This window comes from Pteropus vampyrus, unplaced genomic scaffold, assembly GCF_000151845.1.
Source record: "Pteropus vampyrus isolate Shadow unplaced genomic scaffold, Pvam_2.0 Scaffold24, whole genome shotgun sequence".
Classification (NCBI taxonomy): domain Eukaryota; kingdom Metazoa; phylum Chordata; class Mammalia; order Chiroptera; family Pteropodidae; genus Pteropus; species Pteropus vampyrus.
Genome location: NW_011888805.1, coordinates 10,228,867 through 10,250,418, shown reverse-complemented (window position 1 = coordinate 10,250,418; position 21,552 = coordinate 10,228,867). Strand labels below are relative to the sequence as shown.

Genomic DNA, 21,552 nt, shown 5'->3' with positions numbered 1-21,552 from the left:
TGGATTAAGATTCTTTATATGCTATTTAAATTATTTCAAAGTATAATTTCTCTTTTCCTCATTTGAGCATTCTTAATTTAGGTTACTACTATGTTTAACTCATGGTTTACACCTATTCCTTTTACTGATTCATACCTATCCTGTATCATTTGAGAATATAATCCCTCTATAGTACATTCCCCTACTTGCAAGCTTTTAAATGACAAATCATCTAAATACTAAGTATTTGTTAATTTTCTTACAGCATTACACTAAGTTTACATAGCTTTACATTCCTCAGGTTCACACCCAATTGCTAGTCATCTGTTTTAAAGCCTCTCTAGATTTTTTTCTAAGTTATGCAGAATTTCTACCTTAATTTGTTACAATGAAATGAAACTCATTTACTATTGTTTCAACCAATATATATCAGGGGTCTACTGTTTTCCAGGTACTGTGCTGGACAATATGCTTGGCACAGAATAAAATAAAGCACAGACACAGTTATCCTCTGGTGAGGGAAACAGCCATTAGACAAGAAAATAAAAGCAGTTTCAGATTGTGGCAAGCATCACAGATGGGGAAAAACCACTTCTAAGGAAAGAGAATCACAGGGAGCCTACTTTAGACTTTGTGGTGGGTCAGGACTCAAGAAGGAGGTGCATTTTGTCTGTTTGTTTTAAATTTTATTATTAGTTTCAAGTATGCAAAGGTACAAGGCTAGAGAGGGACGTGGGTGAGGGGTGCTCCATGTAAAGGAAACAGCACATTCAGGAATATTAGAACTTCTATTTATATTTCTTTCTTACATGAGAAATAAATTAATGTTTACTAATGTTTAATATAAAGATTAACACTGGTGCCTTCACTCTCAAGTCAAACAAGGTATTCTGAGAGAAGAGAGGGAACTCCATAACTTAGAAGAGTGGATGGTTATAGAACCATTTATAAATAACCTAAATTTCAAAATATTTCATATTTATCTTTTTGAATTTCTACTTTAGAATGCTTTATAATATATATACAAAATAGTACAATAGAAATGTTTCAAATTTATGTATGTAAACCTATCTGTGCACATACACATATATACATATATATGGTGGAAGAGCTTTGCTTAATTTTTTTTTATTATTGAGTAGACTATCAAAACACTTCGGAAATCTGCCATAGAGTATAAATACATCCCTTGCTTACTCCATAAAACCTTGTTTCATCAACACTACCTCTTTTGTATGTCACTGCAAATATAGCTGGATTCTTCTAGACCAGTGATTCCCGAACCTGGCTGTGTATCAAAGTGACTTGGAGTTGTATTAAAATCAGATTCCTTGGATTTCTCCCCAATAGATTCTCACTCATTCTGGGATGAAGCTCTGAAAGCTGTTATTTTAAAGAGCTCTTTACATCATTCAATGCACTGGTAGGTTTGAGAACCACTGATTAAAGACATAGGGATGTGTTTTGTGGGCACAGATTATCTGTACACTGAAATGCATATGTACTTGGGTCACCTGTATAGTTTTCTCTCTCTTCATATCCAAATATGCTCTTTAAAGACAAGGAAGTGAGTCTTTCTCACTCACAGTAAACATTTTGTTTAGTGTACAACTGCTCAGACTGCATGCCCTAGATAAATGTTATTTGTTGGCTTTGAAAAGATTAAAAAAAAAAAGGCTAAGGTAGAAAGGAGACACCATGAATGACAGATAAACAGTAATATAAAATATCAAACACTAAATATTTACAAAGTAATTAAATATCCCAGACCTGGAACCAGAATGGTGATGGCTGTCTGCACCGCCTTTCGAATGATACTGTCTAAGGCAAACATCCAGTGTGGCTTAATGTTATGGTTCCGAAGGACTTTATTGACCTGGAGAAAGAGAGTGACGTTTAGTCTCACTATAATTTTTGATTGCAAATAACCTAGCTGATGCTAGCATTTGGATGACAGTTTAACAACAAAATAACAAAATGGTTTCTTCACCTTGAGTTGTGAATCATTTCTTTACGTCACTGAGAAATGAAAAATTGTCCCTTCAATCTAAAATTCAGGGAACCCCATGTCAACCAATATGTTACTTAAATGAAAGGCAGTGTAGTTAAATGGGAATGGTGCTTCACTGGGACTCAGAACATGCAACGTCCACCTTTCGTGATGTCTGCAGATTGGATGGTGTAGAAGATAAAGGAGGAAAAAAGTCTAAGGGACTTTAAATATAAGTAAACGCTGTTCTTAAATGTTATGATTCTGCTGTTTAACACAACCAAGTGCTTCGGCTTATTCTGGAGACTAGGAAAAGCAGGAAAATGGAGAAATGAGCATGTATGTATCTCCAGGTGTGCCGCAGTGCACGCCTGATCTCCTTCCCACAGTTGTTTATATCTCTGTAAACAGAGGAAAAACCTGTTAAAATATTCCAAAAAAGCTGTTCACATCAAAAATGTCTGGATAGATCTTGAGAATTTCTTGCTAAGCAAAATAAGTCAGATGGAAAAAGTCAAGAACCATAACATTTCACTCATCTGTGGGTTATAAAACTGAAAGCAACAAATGAACAAGACAAACAAAAACTCATAGACACAGACAACAGTATGGTAGTTACCAGAGAGAAACGGGGGTAGCGGGGAGGTAGATAAGAGTAAAGGGGGTCAAAGGGAGTAAAGGGTAAAGGAGGGAAATCTGACTTTGGGTGGTGAACACACAATGCAATATACAGATGATATATTACAGAATTGTATGCTTGAAACCAACACAATTTTTTCTTAACTGATGTCACCCCAATAAATTAAAAAAAATTTTTTTAAAGCTTTGTTGTAAGGGTATCTTTTTAAAGAGACTAGTAATATTTCACACATTTAAATAGATACTGAAATAGATATATGCATTACCTTTTTTTCTTTTTAAAAACTGTGGTAAAATACACATAATATAAAATGTACCATCACAAACTGTAAACTTAACCATTTTAAGTGTACAGTTCAGTGGCATTAAGTACGTTCACACTGCTGTGCTACTATCACTACTGTCCATCTCCAGAACTCTTTTCAATTTGGAAAACTGAAACTCTGTACCCATTAAACAATAACTCCCCATTTCTGTCTTTACCCAGCCCCTGGCAACCACCATTCTCCTTCTTGTCTCTACAAATAATGCTACTCTAGGTATCTCATATAAGTAGAAATATACAGTATTTTTGTGACTGGCTTATTTCACTTAATGTAATGTGCCAGAACTTCATTTATAAGGGTGAATAATATTCCATTGTTTGCATAAACCATATGCATTATCTTTTAAAAATAACCTTTATCTTAAGGCTAAGAGAGGCTTATTTAAAATTTAGGTTAACTCTATTAATTGCTGGTTGACACCAGCCTCTAAGAAAAGAGGCTATTTTCCCAATAGATATCCAACAAGAGATCTTAAAGGAAGCAGTCCTATGCCAAAAGCTGGAGTTCCAGCTGCTCATTCTTGCCCTTGGTCCATCTTCATCAAAATCCCCCAGTTTAGAAGGGAGTAGGTCTCAGGAGTTCCTCATAGTCGCTGCTCCCAAAGAAGTAAACCACTGCCAGGTTCTTACTTGTTCTAGGAAATCCTTTCAGAATGAGTTTGTCCCGGTACCTTCATTTCTTAAAGGATTTTGCTGTTTATTTGGGTATTACATTTGGTAAACTAAAATATTTCTCTCAAGAGTCACACACACAGCAAGCTGGAAGAGGGAATCTTATATAAGCATGACCTGCTCCTCAGAGCTTTTTAAAAACAGTATATTACACAGAGCCCATTCTTTGGGTTCATTCTCATTCCAGACAGTGAGTGACTAAGACCAGTGTGTATGTGCGTACGTGCGTATTTGTGTGTGTGTGTGTTTCCTGGCCCAAGACCCAGGATTACAACTAAACCATTCTCAATCTGAATTCTACGGGCCAATTTTGGACTTTCCAACCTTTAGGCTGGAAGCCAAACGTATGGGTAAGTGCAAGTTCATTAAATTATTTCATTATATTTGCAGATGGTTGGGTCTTTCTAGTTGCAGCACAAGGATGCTTTAGCATTTCGATATTAGTGATAGGCTTTGTCAGTTGCTTTCGTTTCCCATGACCTTATCAAGTCAGGAATCTTGTCCCCACCTACAGTATAGCACAGAGTCAGGTGGCTTACACAGAGTCTCAGAGAACATTAGTGGCTATTGAAGGATTATAATTTGGTCTTAAATTAGGGACTATCTGATGCTCCGAATATAATTATCAAGGTGCCATCTACATAGGAGCAATAAACACATTAAAAGTGAACTAATTTTTGGAATTTAAATAAAATTATGCAAAGTGCTTCCATATTCATACCAGACACTGTCAAGAACTCTCTTGTTTCAATCTCCTATACCTTGTAAGGGCCTTCTGGGAGTGGCTTCAGGCTTTTTTGGTACAAAGTTTCACAAATAAGTCTCATTCAAGAAAAACACATATGGTTTTGAATCATGTTTTTTGGAAGACTGATTTCCAATTTATGTTCACAGCAACTCAATTTGAGAGGAATCCTTAGCATTGTCTTATGAGATCGTGTAGATTAATTTTCATTCAGTGATGCCTTGTTCTCAGAAATATATTGAGGGCTAGAAAATATAGTGGCTATTTATTAAACGAACATGTTTAACATGTTCTGGATGGAAACTGAAAAACTGGAAAAAAAATTGGGGGTTTGATTCAGCAGTGGCCATTCCAATCTGTTCAGTTACGTTTTTCTCAATGACCACTAGATGGCATCTCTCATACAGAATTAGAAAGTGCATGACTAAAATAGTTCTATTGCTAAAGTCACCAAAATAAGCAGTGACCCACTTCATGATTTCATAAGAAGTTCAGCCATGGGAGATGTTTATGAGGTTTACTACTTTCCATGGTGTTCAATTTTATGTTATTTAACTTTGGGGGATGCAAACACACACAACAACAAATTTCATGCTTACAAGTACACCGACAGGCAACTATCTCACACTTATTTATCATCCAAAGAGAAGAGAGTTCATCAGAATTATTGAAGAAACAAAATATAACAGAACTTACATCTTATCCTATTTTTCTGACTAATTTTAGGTGCAGTACATAGAAAAACACTGGCAAAGGATCACACTTACAGCGTCTTGAAAACTGAAGAGTACCACCTGGACTTGACTAATGCCATGGCTGTCGAAGTCGAGCTCTAACTTCAGTTTTGACAGTGTGCTGGCTATGATTTTTCGGTCCGTGGATCTTACAAATTCTCTGAGGCTTGCGGTGAGGGTTGTGATGTGTTCCCATTTTAGTTTAGGTTCTTCAGCCCCCTGTGAATAAAAATAGTAACAACCTTGTCAGTTGATCTGTGCTGGACATATCAGTCATGGACCTGCCATTCCCACAGCCCCCACTGAGGACTGGGCTTCAAAATGCTTCCTGTTAAGAAAAAAAAAGACCATCTTTGAACCACATGGTGCCTTCCCCAGCTCATCTACCAAGAAATAATCAGACTTTGGGAGGAAGGGCACCTACTCCATATGTTGGCCAACAGCCATGATACAGTCAGACATACAAAGCTTTGCCCAGGCAGGGACAGGTTGAGGCAATAAGATTCTTGCTCTCAGAAATTTTAATTGAGAACTAAAGAGAGATTGAGGCCATAAGCCATAGGACCTCAAACTCGAAGTCTGCCCAGAGAGGGAAGTCATAAAACAGGGGCAAGAGTATGCCCAGTCATAAGGAAGCAGAAGAATGACAATTGATAGGGAGAGGACACTAACAGAAATGGCACGCCAAGAGAGCCACTTCCACTTCCTAGAACTGGAAGTCCCTTGGAATCACATTCTATTTTTAGTCTTTGTGAGGCTCAGCTAGGCACTATGGTTGGAATTCCTTGAGTCTATTTCTCTCATTGCTACGTGTGTCTACCTACATGTCCCCAGCACTTCAATTACCCTTGAAGTATGTCAATTTCTTGCAAATGAAGGGGCTCACTTCAAACTTGATCCTTGAAGCACTTCATTACTCACCAATGAGGCAAGTTATAAGAATGAATCAATGGAATATTTTCTATATTAAAAATAAAATACAATGTTTAAACAAATTTCCCTCTCTCAAGTTGAATTTTTTATTTTGCACAAGGAACATTGCCTTCTTAAAGGAAACATAGTAGAATGTTATTTATCCTCTTTTAACTTTAAAAAACAGGATTTTTATTATGCTCATTTCTATCTCATATTATATTTTGTTACATCATCATTCAAATTAAATTCCCCAACTGGGCTGTGAAAACTACAATTTCTAGTACTCTATTAAAATAAAAGAAATGCACCATCAAGTTCTTCCTCTTAATATATTTTCGTCTGGGAGCTCCCTCTCATGTTTATTTTTTCATCAGAAAAGATTATATTGAAAAGCTTGAAAGCTGTCATTAAGGGACTATTTTAAAATCAGACTGGGAACAATTATAAACTTTGTTCCTTCCCTTATCACAAACTAGATTACACTTAAAGTACAGATTCAGAGGCAATATCATAATAATATGAAAATATGTTTGAGAAAAAAATGTGAGTTATTCAAAAATTAGAAGCACATCTTACTGAAATATCGGTTACATGTTGCTAGCGATTTAAATAGCAATTTTTTTTTTTTTTGCCATCAGCTTTGTTTTCACAACAGAAAAACATGTTGCTTCTGGTTTTGGGACGCGTAGGCCACTATCCTACAAAGAAACACTGTCTACTCCAGGAAATGTATTCTCTCTAGAGTATTTCAGCCACTTACATAATCATGGTTTCTGTTTTAACTCCTGTCTCTGTGTGCGCTCACTAATGTTCCTTCATAAATGAGCACCTTAGGTATCAAGTGAGCCTGATTCACTATCAGGTAGCATTTGTAGGGTGCCTTTCCTGAGCACTCCTGGTACCATCACAGAATCTTTTGCAAAGGTGCTCTCTATTCTTTATCCTTTAAACTTCCTTAAAAATGATGAGTGGTTTTCAGAAGGATGCTGCAGACTGAAAAGGCTTTCATAGGCTGGTTTGAGGACCTGACCAATATCTAGATTTCAGTCTTATTATAAAGAGTAGGATTAAATGTAAAGATGTATCTATAAGTATTTAATATAATGAAAATAATTATCTGTAGAAAAAATTTAAAGATATTAGGTAATTGTTATTAACCTGTTTGATGATAACAATAATAGTATTGCGGAACACCTTCTATTACTATCTCATTTGCTCATGATCTTAGTTATTTCTTATAGCATTTCCTCTATTTTATGAATTCGGCCTCAGAGAAGTTAAATAACTTGCCTAAATCACACAGCCTTTAAGTGATGGAGCCAGGCCTCAAACAGAGGCAAGCTGAGGCTGAGTCTCAATTAGCTGGAACAACAGCCAGTAGTAAACCTAGGTCAAGACTTGCTCTACCACTAGATCACCATGTGGTAGTGCAGGAAATTTACAGTAGTCCCCAGCCTTTTTGGTACCAGTGGCCAGTGCTCCTATGAGAATCTAACGACTGATGATCCAAAGTGTAGCTGAGGTGGTGATGCTAGCGCTGAGGAGTGGCTTTGATGGAGCTTTGCTCACTACTCCACCACGCACCTCCTGCTAGGTGGCCCAGTACCAGTCTGCGGCCTGGGGTTTAGGGACCCCTGATTTATAGCATCCTTAGCAGTACAATCAGAAGGACCCTCACTATCTCTTGATGATTCTAGATTTAACACATAATTCTGACCTACCTATCAGTTTCTGGTCCTCACTGGTCCCTTCATGCTGGTGCACCAAAAGGCATGCCCTCTGATGGCTGCTTTTAAGTAAGGTGTTTGTTACTTTTTCCTTTTAGAGAACATTCGAGTGTGATTTAAGAACTAGGAAGTCACAAACAATTGAATAAGGTTAACTGACGTCAACATTTAATAAATTCAGCACAGTCATGGAAGTGAAGTCTCTCGCCAGGCTCTGTGCTGAAAGGTGGGACGACAGGGCTCAATGCAGTCCTGCCCTGATGGACCCACAGTCCAGCAGAGAGAAAAGAAAAACCCCAAAGAAGCTGACATTTTCTCTACTGGGAAAGCATATCCTTTGGAGATGAGTACGAGACTTAGGCAATCCCTGTATTCTGTGTTTCTGACCTAAAATAGGCATCTGACACTGGTGGCCATGGGAGAAGTCTTCACTCCAGAGTGGCCAACAGAGATTTCCTTTGCTTCTCCCACCAAGCCCCATCCCCTCCCCACTTTAAGTTTCTCCCAGTATTTGTTAAGATCTGGCATCCCAGGGAGGAGAGCAGTGTGATGGTTGAGAGCACAGACCAGGGAGCCAGACTGCCTGGGTCCAAGTCCTGACTCTCGCTTATGGCTGCATGGCCTTGGAGAATAAGCTACTCACCTCCTTTGTCCAAAATGAGAATACTAATGAAACTATTACTACAGTACTACTGTCATAAGGATGAAATGAGGAAATGCATGTGAAATACTAAGAATACCTGGCCTATAGAAAGTGTTTGCTATTACATATGTTTAAAACATAGTATTACATATTATAACTATATATTTAACTATATATGTACTATATGTTTAAATACATATTTACAAATTTTTTATTTTCTTTCTTCACCCTCTAGAATGTCAGCTGCAATGGGATGCAGATTTTTTTTTTCAGTTTTGTTCGCCATAGTGCCCTCAATACATAGAACAGTGACTGGTATGTAGTAGATGCTCAATAAGTATTTGCTGAATGACCTCCAACAGCTACTCAGTTGCTCCTTCCATCTAAACTTGGTTCCCCTCCTTCTCTCATTCCATCCCATTCTCAGTCTTTGAAAGACCATAGTGAGAAGGAAAGGCAAGAAAAAACACTAAAGGTTCAGGATTGCTCTGTGTCCTCCACGTCTCCCACTATTCCTGCGCAGCATCCTCGGCACTCATCCGACCCCCATCCCAGAGTCCCTCCTTCCTGGGCCTCAAAGTAACTGCTCAAGGCAGCCTTCCTGCAGGACTCAAGGCAAGGTTTTCCCAGAAAGTGTAGATGGTGCTCATTTCGGTTCTTCTTATACCCAGATGCCCTTTCAGCTCCTCCTATGGGATCAAAAGAAGTGGACATTAGAGAATTCCTAAGTGATGGAATCGGCAGAGAAACTTAGTGGGGTTCCCAAGACAAAGACAAGTGGAGGCTGTAAAGTAAGAGCCAAGAAAGAGAGAGTCTGGCTCCATCTACACTCTAATACCAGTTGGGAAGAGGTAAACTGTTGGACTGAGAAACTAAATGCTTGACCCAACTCCTCCAACTCCACCCTTTTTACAGCTATTTTCCCAGGACAGAAGGTATGTGCAATCCACACTGATCAGGCATGACAGGTTGTAGCCACAGGTGCCAAAGCAAGTAGGCAAGTCCCTGATACCCACACAACTAAGAGAGAATAGTGTCCTGTCTGGGACCAAGTCTGTGGAGACTTATATTTACAGGAGGCATCACCAGAGGCTTAGAGTTGGGGGAAACCCTGTTTCCACTCGTATAGAGAAGGCGAGGGGATTCTTCCTCATGTCTGTAAGCAGAACTCCAGGGAACATATTCCCAGGTATTATGGACTGAACTGTGTTACCCCCCTCCCCAAACCCCAAATTCATATGTTGAAGCCCTAACTTCTAATGTGACTGTATTTGGAGACAGGGTCTTTAGGGGTAATTAAGGTTAAATGAGATCGTAACGGTGGCCCAAATCCAATAGGACTAGTGTTCCTAAAAGAAGAGGAAGAGACACCAGGGGCACAGAATAAAAAGGCCAGGTAAGGACACAAGAAGCCACAATCTGCAAAATAAGGAAAGAGGCCTCAGGAGAAAGTAAATCTGCCAACACCTTGCTCTTCGACTTTCAGCCTCCAGAACTACTGGAAATAACTTCCTGTCATTTAAGCTGCTCCATCTGTGGTATTCTGTTACAGCAGCCCTAGCAGACAAAAACCCCCAGGGAACCAGAGTGACTGACCAGCTTTGTTTCTTCATGCACCTATGGCCTTCTAGCACACTATTTAATTTACTAATTATTGCCCATCACCTTCTATCTGAATATAGCCCCACAAACACAGGGCTCTGTTGTATTTGCAATGTTTCCTAAATGCTCAGAGGAATGACTGAGAAGTCGTCTTGAGCTAACATCAGAATCAGCAATTCACATGGCTCAGTGTGTGTTTACTGACTGAGTGAATAAACGAATGAATGAAGAGTAAAAGAGGCTTGTAGGGACTCACTGGAACTTCACCAACATGAAAACTTTGCTTCTGACTTAAAAATAGCTTATGTTCAAAAATGCGGTTTCTACATATGGATTTGCCTTTTTTCCCATCTGGGGTCTGCCTACTGGGTCGTCATGAGCGCTACAGCTTTCTCATATGGTTATGTCAGTTAATCTGGGAAATGAAGTATCTGTGAGAGGTTTTACCTGAGCCAAAGATTCCATTAGGTTTCTCACGACTTTGTCTTGGTCTTCCGTCAGGATCCTGTGAAGTGTGGCCCGTCTTTCACTGTCCTTCCTCAGCATAAAAAAACCAGAGTCTTTTTCCTCAGGGGAAGGTGGAGCGCTATGATCTTCAAAATTTTCATCTGGAATGCTGTAATAATTTACACAGCATAAATCAAAATTCCCTTTATAAAATGATATACAACATCTTTCACTCAAAATAAGTCAGGTCCTTTACCCCAAAAAGAGTGTCCGCATTCCTTTCACATCTTTTTCTCCACAGGATTTGGCTCTTGTTTTGAAAGAGAAGGGGTCCACCTTTAACTCCGTGTCAGGAGAAACGGAGCCATACTCACTGCTGCTGCTTGTGTCCTCCACCAGGACAGGTACCGGCAAGGATATGCTCCTAAGATATTCTGCTTGTCATGAGAGGGGGAAAAGACAATTAATGCTCTTAAAAACACACACATACTGAAACATCTACTGAAAGAGAGCAATATTAGTTGTCAGCTGTCTCGTTCCAATGAGTAGCAAAATTATGCTATGTATGAAGCTGGTCATAGGATCATGACTGCTCCCCATGCTCAATATATGAACCATGCAGGGGGGTCGGTGAGGAAAGGGCCTCTGGGGACCTGTGAGGAATATTTCAGAGGCTTGAAACAGTGGAGGAAGCATCAGGCCCAGCAGGTTCTGGGTTCTGATCCCTTCATTTTTACTGACCACCTGTCAGACTTCAGGGGGGTCACTTATGGGTCTCAGTTTCCACATCTATAAAATAAAGAACTAGATTAATAATTTTTAAAACATGATCCTCAGAGGTTTATGGGTCCATATGAGCATCTTAGGGCTGCCTTGGATGGGGTGAGTAGGATTCTGTGATTCTAGAACACAGGTTCTGATCGCTTTACCAAAAACAAATATGCTCTGTCAGATTCATATAAAAAAGTTTTCTTTGCTAAACACAAATTTCAGAAACCAATGGACTAGATGATCTCTTAGGTCTTGCCCAGTTCTCAGACACTATGATTCTATGGCAAACATGGGCTTTTCTTTTATTTTGATGGAGACCGAGTTGGTACAACAGGAGTTGCCTGCGTTTCATCAAATACCAGTTTTAAAGAAATAAATTTTTGCCAGGAACATCTTTACCAAATAAATGTCCCAATACCACAAAAGTCCTTTTTCGGAGTTTTCAAGTTTTTGGGGGTACCAATGTCACCATAAAAAAGTTAATTTTTTTAAAAAAAGTCTTTTACTAAATAAGGCAGATGTAAAATTGTAAAAAAGGAAATCCACTGTTGCCTGGAATCCCCTTTTTTATTTAATTCCTCTTGGACTGGGCTGAATCAACAACTGCCCCAGTCTGACATGGGATGGTCACTTAGCAGTGTGCTCCTGACTCTGTTAAAAGTGCCTGCAAATCAGTAATTAGTAACAGCAAGGAAGTAACTGAGGGTAAGGCCATCTAGTCAACAAGTGAACTCAGTTCTGACCCCAACACCCCTCCTCTTAATTCTGACTCTATAAAATCTTAAGATTCTATAATATCCTTAAGTGAAGTGAGACTCTAAAGCCAGAGCAGATTCTAAAATATTCCTGAACTACCCTGAGCATAGAGGGTGAGCGGGGATATGGGAAACACGACTGACCAGGAGCTCGGCAGATTGACACCTTTACTCTCACACTCATTCTAAGGCACATGTCCACTGAGAAGGCTTGTGGGCATAACTGTTGGCTTAAGTTCTCTCCCTCTTGCTGAGTGTGTATAGTTGAGTTCACATAACTTAAATGTGTATGTGATAGGAATGTTTCCTGCAACAAAAATCTATCCATGTGGAAGGAATAAAAACTATTATAGATTGAGCTTCCAGGCATGACTCCAGGCTATAGTATATTTTTAAAAATTCTGATTTCAGAACTAAATCTGTGAAGTAGGTATTATTACCAGCACAGAATGCCAGATGAAGCAAGTGAATTGCTGCATGCCATCTACTTAGAATGTGGCTCAGATGGGATCAGAACCAACTTCTGCATAACTTCAAAGTCAGGGCCCATTTAATGACACCAAAAACAGGCTGCAGAGCAGTCCGGGGTGTACTTTATGAAAAATGCACTGCCTGCCTTCCAGAGGCTAGGTGCCTGTGGAGAAAGGGGGAAATGGAGGGAGCTCTCCTCAGAGTTCTCCCCAACTTCCAGAACTAAAGATGGAATATTGGAGAGGCTGTGGCCAAGACACTGAATTACTGAGCCTCTACTCCAGGCTGACTGACTGGCTTAAGGCACTGAAGGAATGTGTAAAATCCTGCCCTCCTTCCCCATCCCCACCAAGGAATGACAGACATTATGCTCTCGACACTATTTGATCAACAACTCTTCAAACGTAGGGCAATCCAAAACCATGGTCATTCCTTTGCTATTCCTTGAAACGAATTAGTTGACCTTCCAGGGCAAATTTACCTTTAGTTATGATCTGCAAAGGTCAACATTAAAAACAAAACAAAACACAACTACTCCTGAACAACTAAAACTAGAGAGAACATACGACCCCAAAGATGACAGCAGAAGGTGTCTGGCATTGAAATTTTCCATAAGAAATCCATTAGGTGGCCAACTGGCTCCTAGATAAGAAAGTGTGGACTCCTCCCAAATCAAAGATTTCAAAAATATAATCACCATCTTGCATTTGGGAGGAACAACTGAAGCCTCCCTCTTGAAAGAGAAAGGTGAGGCGTTTCTGGAGAATGAGCACAGCTGGGCTTGCCGGGGCACATGTCCCGAGCACCCTGCAGCTGCCCCTGTACGCAGAGTGTGGAGCATGAGCCTATGTGATAGGCAATCTAGAGCTTATCAAATGATGCACCAAGCTTCAGCTCAATGGAAAATATAAAAATAAACTTACCGCTTGATCCAGGAGAAAGAGCTGTGGAAAGAAAGGCAAAGAGCAACATAAGCATACATTGTATTTGTTGTTAAACCAAGAAGTCAACAAAAAATGAGTGCCTGACATGGGATCAATGCCCTTCCTAAGCGTTCAATCTGCCCGTCCTCATCCCATATAACACCAAAACTGCCCACACAAATAGATCGCTTGTTTTTTTCTCCCTGAAACAAGTTATGGAAATTATTGCAAAAAGACAATTTATATTTTTACACTGCTATTTTATTTATAACTGGTAATCTTTCTTTCTTTTTGAGGGGGAGGGTTAATTATTCAGAAAGATATTCTCTAAGAGGCAATAAGTATTTTCTACTGCCTAGAAGGCTTGGAAGTTTAACAGCTCTGGATAGCCCTGTAGCCCATTAGTTGTAATTTGGAGTTTCAGCTTTAAAAGTCCATATTTCACCCTTTTACACTTTAATCTTTGTATTAGCAATGCTAGAATGCTATACATACTGACATACTAAATACCTACTAACCAGGTGATGGAAGACTATTATGTAGGAGGACCTGGCATGTGCGAGAATGATGGTAATACAGCTTCCTGATTCTGAAACTGAACGCCTGAGAACACTGTGCCAACGTTTATACCAATTTCCAGTGATATACATATATATAAACAGATCAGCTTAGTTCTGGAAAAATCTCCCATCTTAAAAGCTTAGGATTTAGTGACTCTGACCAATATCCTCTTCGATGCAACCACATACCTGAAAGCTTAGGTTGCGACCTTTTCTTCTTGCTTGAAACTTTTAAGAACTCATCAATGAGCAAGTCATTAGCACAGGCTCTCTTGTCAGGGTCTGGTTCAAAACATTTTGATATGAATGCCTTGGCCTCTGCTGACATGGACTCCGGGATCTCCGGGTGGACTTTAAACATTCCCACCTAAAACAGCAGCATGCTTATGTGATTTCTGAGTGACCGCCTCATCACATGAGCTCATTACTTAGTCCCCTAGTGCAACAAAATCCTTTATCATACATACAAACTTGTGGCTTTTCTCAAAGTGAGAAAGGATATTTTTTTCTGTAGGTTATGAAATGTTTCCAGAGTGCTTTTGTAAGCTTAAGACAGTAGGCAGCACTATGAAGTAATAATTCAGAGCTTTAGAACACATTGGCACTCTGACACACACAAAAAAATATTTTTAATCGAGACCATTGTGTTAGTCATAATAGCCACGTATGAGGAATTGTGCATGGCTTTTCCCATCTGTGAATCTCACTGAATCCTCCCAACCTCCCAGTGGACTAAACATTCTCTGTTATACCAATGAGGAAAGTGAGGCTACATGGTAATGAGAAAGCAGATCTGGGGTTTGAACTTAAATTTGTTTGGCTTAAGGCCTGTGTTCTTTCCCCTATGCTGTGATTTGTGAATATTTTCCCTGTCTCAAACTGGCTACATTAAAAGAGATTTTAAAAATATTTTTAAATTAAACAATTTCTATAACAATTAGAATTTTCTTCTCATTGCTACGATTCTAAAAAAATTTTTCAATAATGTCTTCATGTATTTAGTACAGGTTTATATAAATGTATTATTATATAAATATATAATTATTTATAATAATTAAAAGCTTTTACTATGTGTCAGACACGTATTATCTCACACATACTCCTCAAAAAACCTTTACTAGATAAGTACTATTTTTATATCCACTTTATAGATGAAGAAACTGAGGTACAAGAAGGTTAAGTAATTTGCCCAAAGTCATCAAATAGCTTGACTGTGTTGAAGCCTGGATTCAAACATCAGTGCCAGAGCCTATGCTGTCTCATCTAAAGCATACTGCATAGTAATCCCTGTATCGACAGGTAACATAGCAGCATTGCAGAGTGAACTCCTAGACACTGGTGAAAACTTCAAAGATGTGACCAAGAAGAGAAAGATATTTATTCATGTTGAAAAAGGCAGCTCTCATTGCTCTTCAGGTTTGGTTACACTACTCATTTCTGTATCAGCAGTACCCCATTGGATCACCTTCGAGCTTAAAGCAAACCAAGCTTTGTACAAAAGCGGCAGGTATGGAACACACGGCCCCTCATGAGAAGCTATTCACAAATGGAATAAGTGCCAGAAACATGGTGCATGGCAGGGCAAGAACTAACAGAAGTCCTCTGCCTTAAGGAACAATATGTTTGAGCTTTACTTCTAGGGAAACAAGTTCTTAGTTTAAACTTCCCTCTGGCATGGTGGTGTGGCAGGTGAGGACTGCAGGTCCTCAGCCACAGGTCACTGCTCTTCCCAGTCCCTGGATTCTGAAGCTTTGGCCCCTGGACTCTCTCAGCCCTACACCCATATCTGGTGCTATTTTGGGAGGTGAGGCTGCTTCTCACACTCCCAAAAGTGTGACTAATGGGCAAATTAACAGGCTAGCAGAGTAGGTATATGAGAGTAAGATTAATGTACTTAAAATAACAATCATGCTTTTTTTTTTAAAAAAAAAATGGAGACTTCAAACTCTTACTATAGAGAAGTAAAGGAAAATACTGCTTTGATTTAATACTTAAATGGATAAAAAGTGTTCTTTTATCTCCCTCTATGGAAGATTTTCAGACTGTGTTTCCCAAAGAGCTTAAATCACCTTTTATGGAGTGATGTGTAATTTACACTGCACTGTGAAAACATGGTCAAAGGAAGTTACATTGAATCTCACTGTATGGCTGAGAAAACTAAGGCAGAGAGAGATCCTCAGTGTGATGTATATGCTCTGAGGGGAGTGAGTCTTCTTGAGCTGTAATACACCCTGAGATTGTGCTTACTTGGGCTGCATTCCTTTTGCTTAAAAACATATGACACACACACACGGAACATCCAGTAGCTTTATCCACTGGTTTTTAAGACACTTGAAATGTGACCTTGAACATAGCGGCTTGTGGTTCTCCCAGTTCATAAAAGGGTGGTTTTCCTGTGGCCATTTCGATGATCGTGCAGCCCAAAGACCAAATGTCTGCTGCTTTCCCGTAGCCTCTTGGGCCTTTATCTATTATTTCTGGTGCCATATACTGAAGGGTACCTGGAAATAATTCAAACATAGTTTCATTTTAAAAGGAGAAAAAAGACGAATCACCTAATGACAGTTTCAATTTCTCTACATAAGTAAGACTACTTTAAAAGCATGAGTCAGGTCTTAATCTCATCTTTTTTGAGTTTCAGTTTTCTCTGCTGTTAATAAAAGAGGAAATAGCAATTTTATGATGGATTGTATCACTGATATAAAAACAGTTTACCAACATTATCTGGTAATGAACAGATATCTTCTCATGTCTTAGTGTAATTAAGGTTTTATTTCACTGGGACCTCTTAGAAATGTCTAACAATTAGTCATTTGAGAACAGAAACTACATCAACATACATTTTCTGCAATCAGTTTTTCAAGCGCATGAATTCTATTATGTGTATTTCTAATCTTTTCCAAAAAAAGTATAGGCCATTCATCCATTTCCTTAGATTTATATTTCTCAATCCCTGATTTGAATGCTTAATTCTTCTGTTTTCATTCTTATTTCTAAATCATGAAATCATGAAGATTCTGAAAGCCATTGTTACAAATAATATAAATTTTTGGTGTACTTTATTCTGTAAATCAAATATATATGGCTTCTGCTGTGTGCCTAGGGTCCATGGAAAAACAAGTTTAACAGGTCAAAGACAGTCCATGAGCCATTAGTACAGAAAAATCACCAGACAGTGTGAAGAATAAAATGAAAAAGCAAGGAGATTTAAAAGCATGTGTGGAATCAGAGTTGAAGAATGCAGTACGATGTAAAGAGAATGAAATGGGGAGCCAAGATGCTGTGGTTCTAGTTTTGGTCTGCTCTTTCATAGATAAACACTCAACTGCAGTTGTCTCGCTGGCTCAACTGAGAGGCTGGATTTGCACTTCTAATACCCTCTGGAGTGATTCCCCAAAGTCTAGCAATGAGAACATAGTGAGAACAGGAACAGATTATTGCCACATCCCCTGCTTCTGATATACTCATACGAATGATATAATCAGCAAACAGGAACCCATCCAAGATGCCATCCTGAATTATTTCAAATCCTGAGGCATGTGCCAAAAGAGCTACTTAAGTATTTTCTGTTCATAATCACTGACAGACATTTCAATAAATATAAACACCTTTTATAAATGCCTTGTGCATGATTTGTAGGTAAAACTGCTATGCAAAATTCCTCTAAGTTGTTTCTACAAAATCCACTGTCATGGGCTAGAAACTGGCTGGTCATAAAAATAAGTGTATAATTTTTGTCAAGTACTGTCATCTTACTAAGTTAATCCTCTAGACCTCATCATTACATGGCAGTAGCTCATATTCACATTCAACTGCACATGTTTGCTCTCAGCTTAAATCAGCAACATTACTGGAGGGAAGCATTTCAACTGGCCAGAGATAAGGTAACCGCACTTCTCAAATCATCTTTCCTGCTTTGATTTCTCTTCATTTATTGCTTCTCCCAAAGTGATCCTTTTTTATGATGTAAATAAAATTAAGTGGTCTTAGAAAGTATGTGTTGAAGCCTACCATTCCTTTTTGTTGTCTCTGGGTCTAAAATAGAAGTAATGAGAGAATCTGAGTTGTTTTAATATCTGGGTAGGAAATCCAACTGATCGACAATATAATGAATTTTAAAAATTGGACAATTCAAGTAATAACAATAAATTAGACAATGTTTTTATTCATCAGACAATATTTCAAAGAATGTTGTTTGCCAATTATATTTAATTATCCCCCATTGAAAAGTGCCCCCCCAAAAACAGGTTTAGTTATGTGTTCATATCTGTTCTCTTTATTCCACAAACACATGACACATAACAGTTTATATAAAAAGATTTACAGAGCTGGATAATGCAGTTATAATCCATTCTGAACATTAGCCTAAGGAAACAAGTGAGAGTATTAACTCTAAAACCCATACTTCATATATCTCTATTCTGAAGTTTTAAAAATTACTTAAACCTATTTTAGAATTTCTTTGCCATTGCAACCACTTGGGGAGCCACTACAGCTTAGTAGCTAAAAGCTTAAACTTTAACATCGCACTTTATCCATTCATTCATTCAGCAAATCTACATTGAGGGCCTACCATGGGCTAGGCACTGTTCCGGGCATTTAGAATATAGCTGTAGAGTAAACAGAAATCCCTGGGCTCGTGGAGCTTACATTTTTGTAGTGGGAGACACTACATAATAAATAAGTAAATTATATAATGTTAGAAAGTGATATGTCATGGGGGGAAAACAAAAAAACAAAAAACAAAAAACAAAAAAACACAAGAACAGGGAAAGAGGAGCAGAAGTGCCCAAGGAGGGCTGCCATGTAAATAGGGAATTAAGACTTGAAGGAGGAGAGGGGCTTAGCCATGCAGACAGCTGGGAGAAGAGTGTTACTAGTAGAAGGAAAAGCATGTGCAAAGGTCCTGCATGGTGAAGGAAATGTGGGAAGGCCCATGTTTCTGGCACAGAGTGAGCCAGGGGGGAAAGTAGGAAATGAAGTCTAAAAGGTAATGGACTCAGAATCGGGTCGGAAGGAGCCTTGTTCACCATTACAAGGACTTTGGTGTTCATCTGCTCTGAAGATCAAAGTAGAAAGCCACTGAGGTCTCTAAGTGATAGGGCTTGATTCATATTTTAAATAGACAGTAGGGGCAAGAGGTAAAGCAGGGAGAACAGGCTACTGAGGTAATGCAAGTGAGAAATAAGAGTGGTAGCAGTGGAGGCGGTGAGGAACTGATCTAATTTTGGGCACGTTTTGAAAGTAGAGCCAATAGGTGTCCCTAATGGAATGGGTTGGAGTGTGAGAAAAGAGAGGCGCCGTAGATAATTCTAAGTTTGAGTGGCCATCAACTGACATGGGGAAGAGTGTGGGTGGAATAGGAAAGGGGAGAAGTTAATTCTACTTGGCATGTTAAGTCTAGTTTGAATCACAGCTTTATTACTAGCTTTGTGACCTTGGGAGAGTTATTAAACCTCTTTGAAACTTCATTTTCTCACCATAAACTGGGGAAGATACCTAAGGATTAGGGCTGATGTATGAATTTCAATGAAATAACATATGTAAAACACTTAATACAGTTGGGCATACAGTAAGCACTCCATCAGTGGTGGCTGCTCCTGCCTTCCCACTCGCTACATCACTAAGAGGTGAAACAGGCCAATGTCTTTTGACTCAGCTTATCAGAGGTTGCCTAAGCAGCTCAGACTTGGCCAGCTCCAAGTGAGTGCTGAGGCTCATGAAGGTGAGTGATTAAAGAATCAAGGTCAGCACTGGGGACAGATCTTAGCACATTATTCGCATGTTGTCACTCTCACGTAAGGCCACTGCAAGAAGGCAAGCAAAGGGCTCTGGGATGACTGCTTTACAACTTCGTAGTGAACTAAAAAAATCTTTTCAAGATTAACAGAAGATATAAAAATAACATACTGCCCAAAGAAAATGTCTGAAAGTAGGAATTTTCCTCTCAGAAGTTGTGGAATCTTGGAAGCATCTAAAATGTCTCTTGCCAAACAAGACAGTACAAGAAAAGAAATATAAAGACGATTAAAGTTACTAATAAGTTAGAATTTATTTTTTTCAAAAAAATACTTTCTGAATGTGTATGTTTTTTCTTTTTTTTTTTTTTTTGGCCTTGAAATACTCATTGCTGTGAGAGTAGGAACTAGGCAAGAGGTGTTGCTGATGGATTGTTCTGAGGAGAAAACTTATGGAATTTCTCTCTCTTCTTTTCCCCCTTCCAGGCTTCCAGAACAGATATTTCATTCAGTAAGGTGGAGAGAAAGATAGACTGAAGCAAGAAGGTCAAAGCAAAGAATAAAAGGAAGATAAAAAAAAAATCTGAGTTCTATCATTTATAAACCGCTGTGACTTCCGGCTGTAATGTCTCTTTTCTCACTCAATTTCCTCATCTGCAAAATGGAGGTACTACCTACCTCACAGAACTCAGAAATGGGGACATCTGGCCATTCTGCTTTGTATCAGACCAAAGATTATTTATCTTTTTTTTTTCTAAATCTCTCTCTCATAATAATGATGAGAACTTAACACTTCACGAGCAATAGCAGAATGTAGTGATAAGAACTTAAAATGGAGAGCATTCCAGAAGCCATCTCGATAACTGTTGGGCAGTCATTAATCTCTCTGAGGCTCGGTTTCCTCTTGGCCACTGTTACCCTTTTGTAAAACACCTGGTCTCCACCCTCTCAGGACTTTGCTCTAGAGGCAGCTCAGTAGCTGCATTGCCTAATTTCTTAGGCAAGCTATCTCCCCACCCCACTTCTGAGTTGGTGAGTCATTTCCTCTTTCCAAATTGAAATCCTCCAGTTATTTATGTTGCGAGTAGAGGAATACACCACAGAGAGTAAATATATTAGGAAAGAGGGAATTCATAGTCCAAATAGGAAGTGATTAAGTTATGAGTAAGAATCACGGAGAGGCTGGGCTAAAAAAAAATGTTTAAAAAGAAAAATCCTGTCAGGGTTACAGTGACTGTAGGCCAACCAGGAGAGAAGTAATGACATGAAAAAGAAAAACAAAAAACAAATTGAAAGTTTTAAAATGTCTTCAGTGGCATTAAGCAGGAGACTGAACAAGTCATATAAATACAAGATGAGAAAAGGGCCAGATCAAATTCTGCATAACATTTTTCAGTGAGCATCAAGGGATATCAACATTAATATTTGTGAGAACAAAGACTAAATTTACCTCTCACGTTACGCTCAAATGCAAGAATCAGTTCTTTAACTACACGAGATCTGTATCACCATTGCAAAAACATACCAGTAAATGTTTCGGTACATGGGTTAATGCCGGCGAGCCTCTTTGATGTCCCGAAGTCAGAGATCTTGAGAATACCACTATAGGTATTAATCAACACATTGTCACCCTAGGGAATAGAGGACTTTAATCAAAAATGTTATCTTTCTTCCAATACTGTTTGAGGTTGGCTCGCAAGTCCAATAAGAAAAGGTGTCCTTAGAGCAAACGAGGACACTAAACAAGGACACTAACTCCTCATTAACGGTTAATCTCAACAGTGAATTTTTAACACCATTTTTGTTTACAAGTTATCAGGTCACAAGGTCAAACACAGTTCCTAGTCAAAGCTTGCTGTAGTTCACAGACAGTAGAAGCTATCCATACATGGTGCATGCAAGATAAATTCAGTTAT

The 21,552-nt window shown here is 38.8% G+C and overlaps 1 protein-coding gene across 1 annotated transcript in view; it reads right to left on the bottom strand.

Annotated features, from left to right (window-relative positions):
- MAP3K5 (mitogen-activated protein kinase kinase kinase 5) overlaps positions 1-21,552 on the bottom strand; it is a 168,962-nt gene that overhangs the window by 16,429 nt on the left and 130,981 nt on the right. The window contains exons 18-25 of the mRNA XM_011356168.2: positions 21,162-21,267; positions 16,242-16,399; positions 14,088-14,265; positions 13,339-13,359; positions 10,675-10,852; positions 10,419-10,587; positions 5,118-5,303; positions 1,750-1,855 (exon numbers count right to left, since the gene is read on the bottom strand). Of these exons, the coding sequence (XP_011354470.1) occupies positions 1,750-1,855; positions 5,118-5,303; positions 10,419-10,587; positions 10,675-10,852; positions 13,339-13,359; positions 14,088-14,265; positions 16,242-16,399; positions 21,162-21,267 (1,102 nt within the window). The remainder of the gene's footprint in view (positions 1-1,749; positions 1,856-5,117; positions 5,304-10,418; positions 10,588-10,674; positions 10,853-13,338; positions 13,360-14,087; positions 14,266-16,241; positions 16,400-21,161; positions 21,268-21,552) is intronic.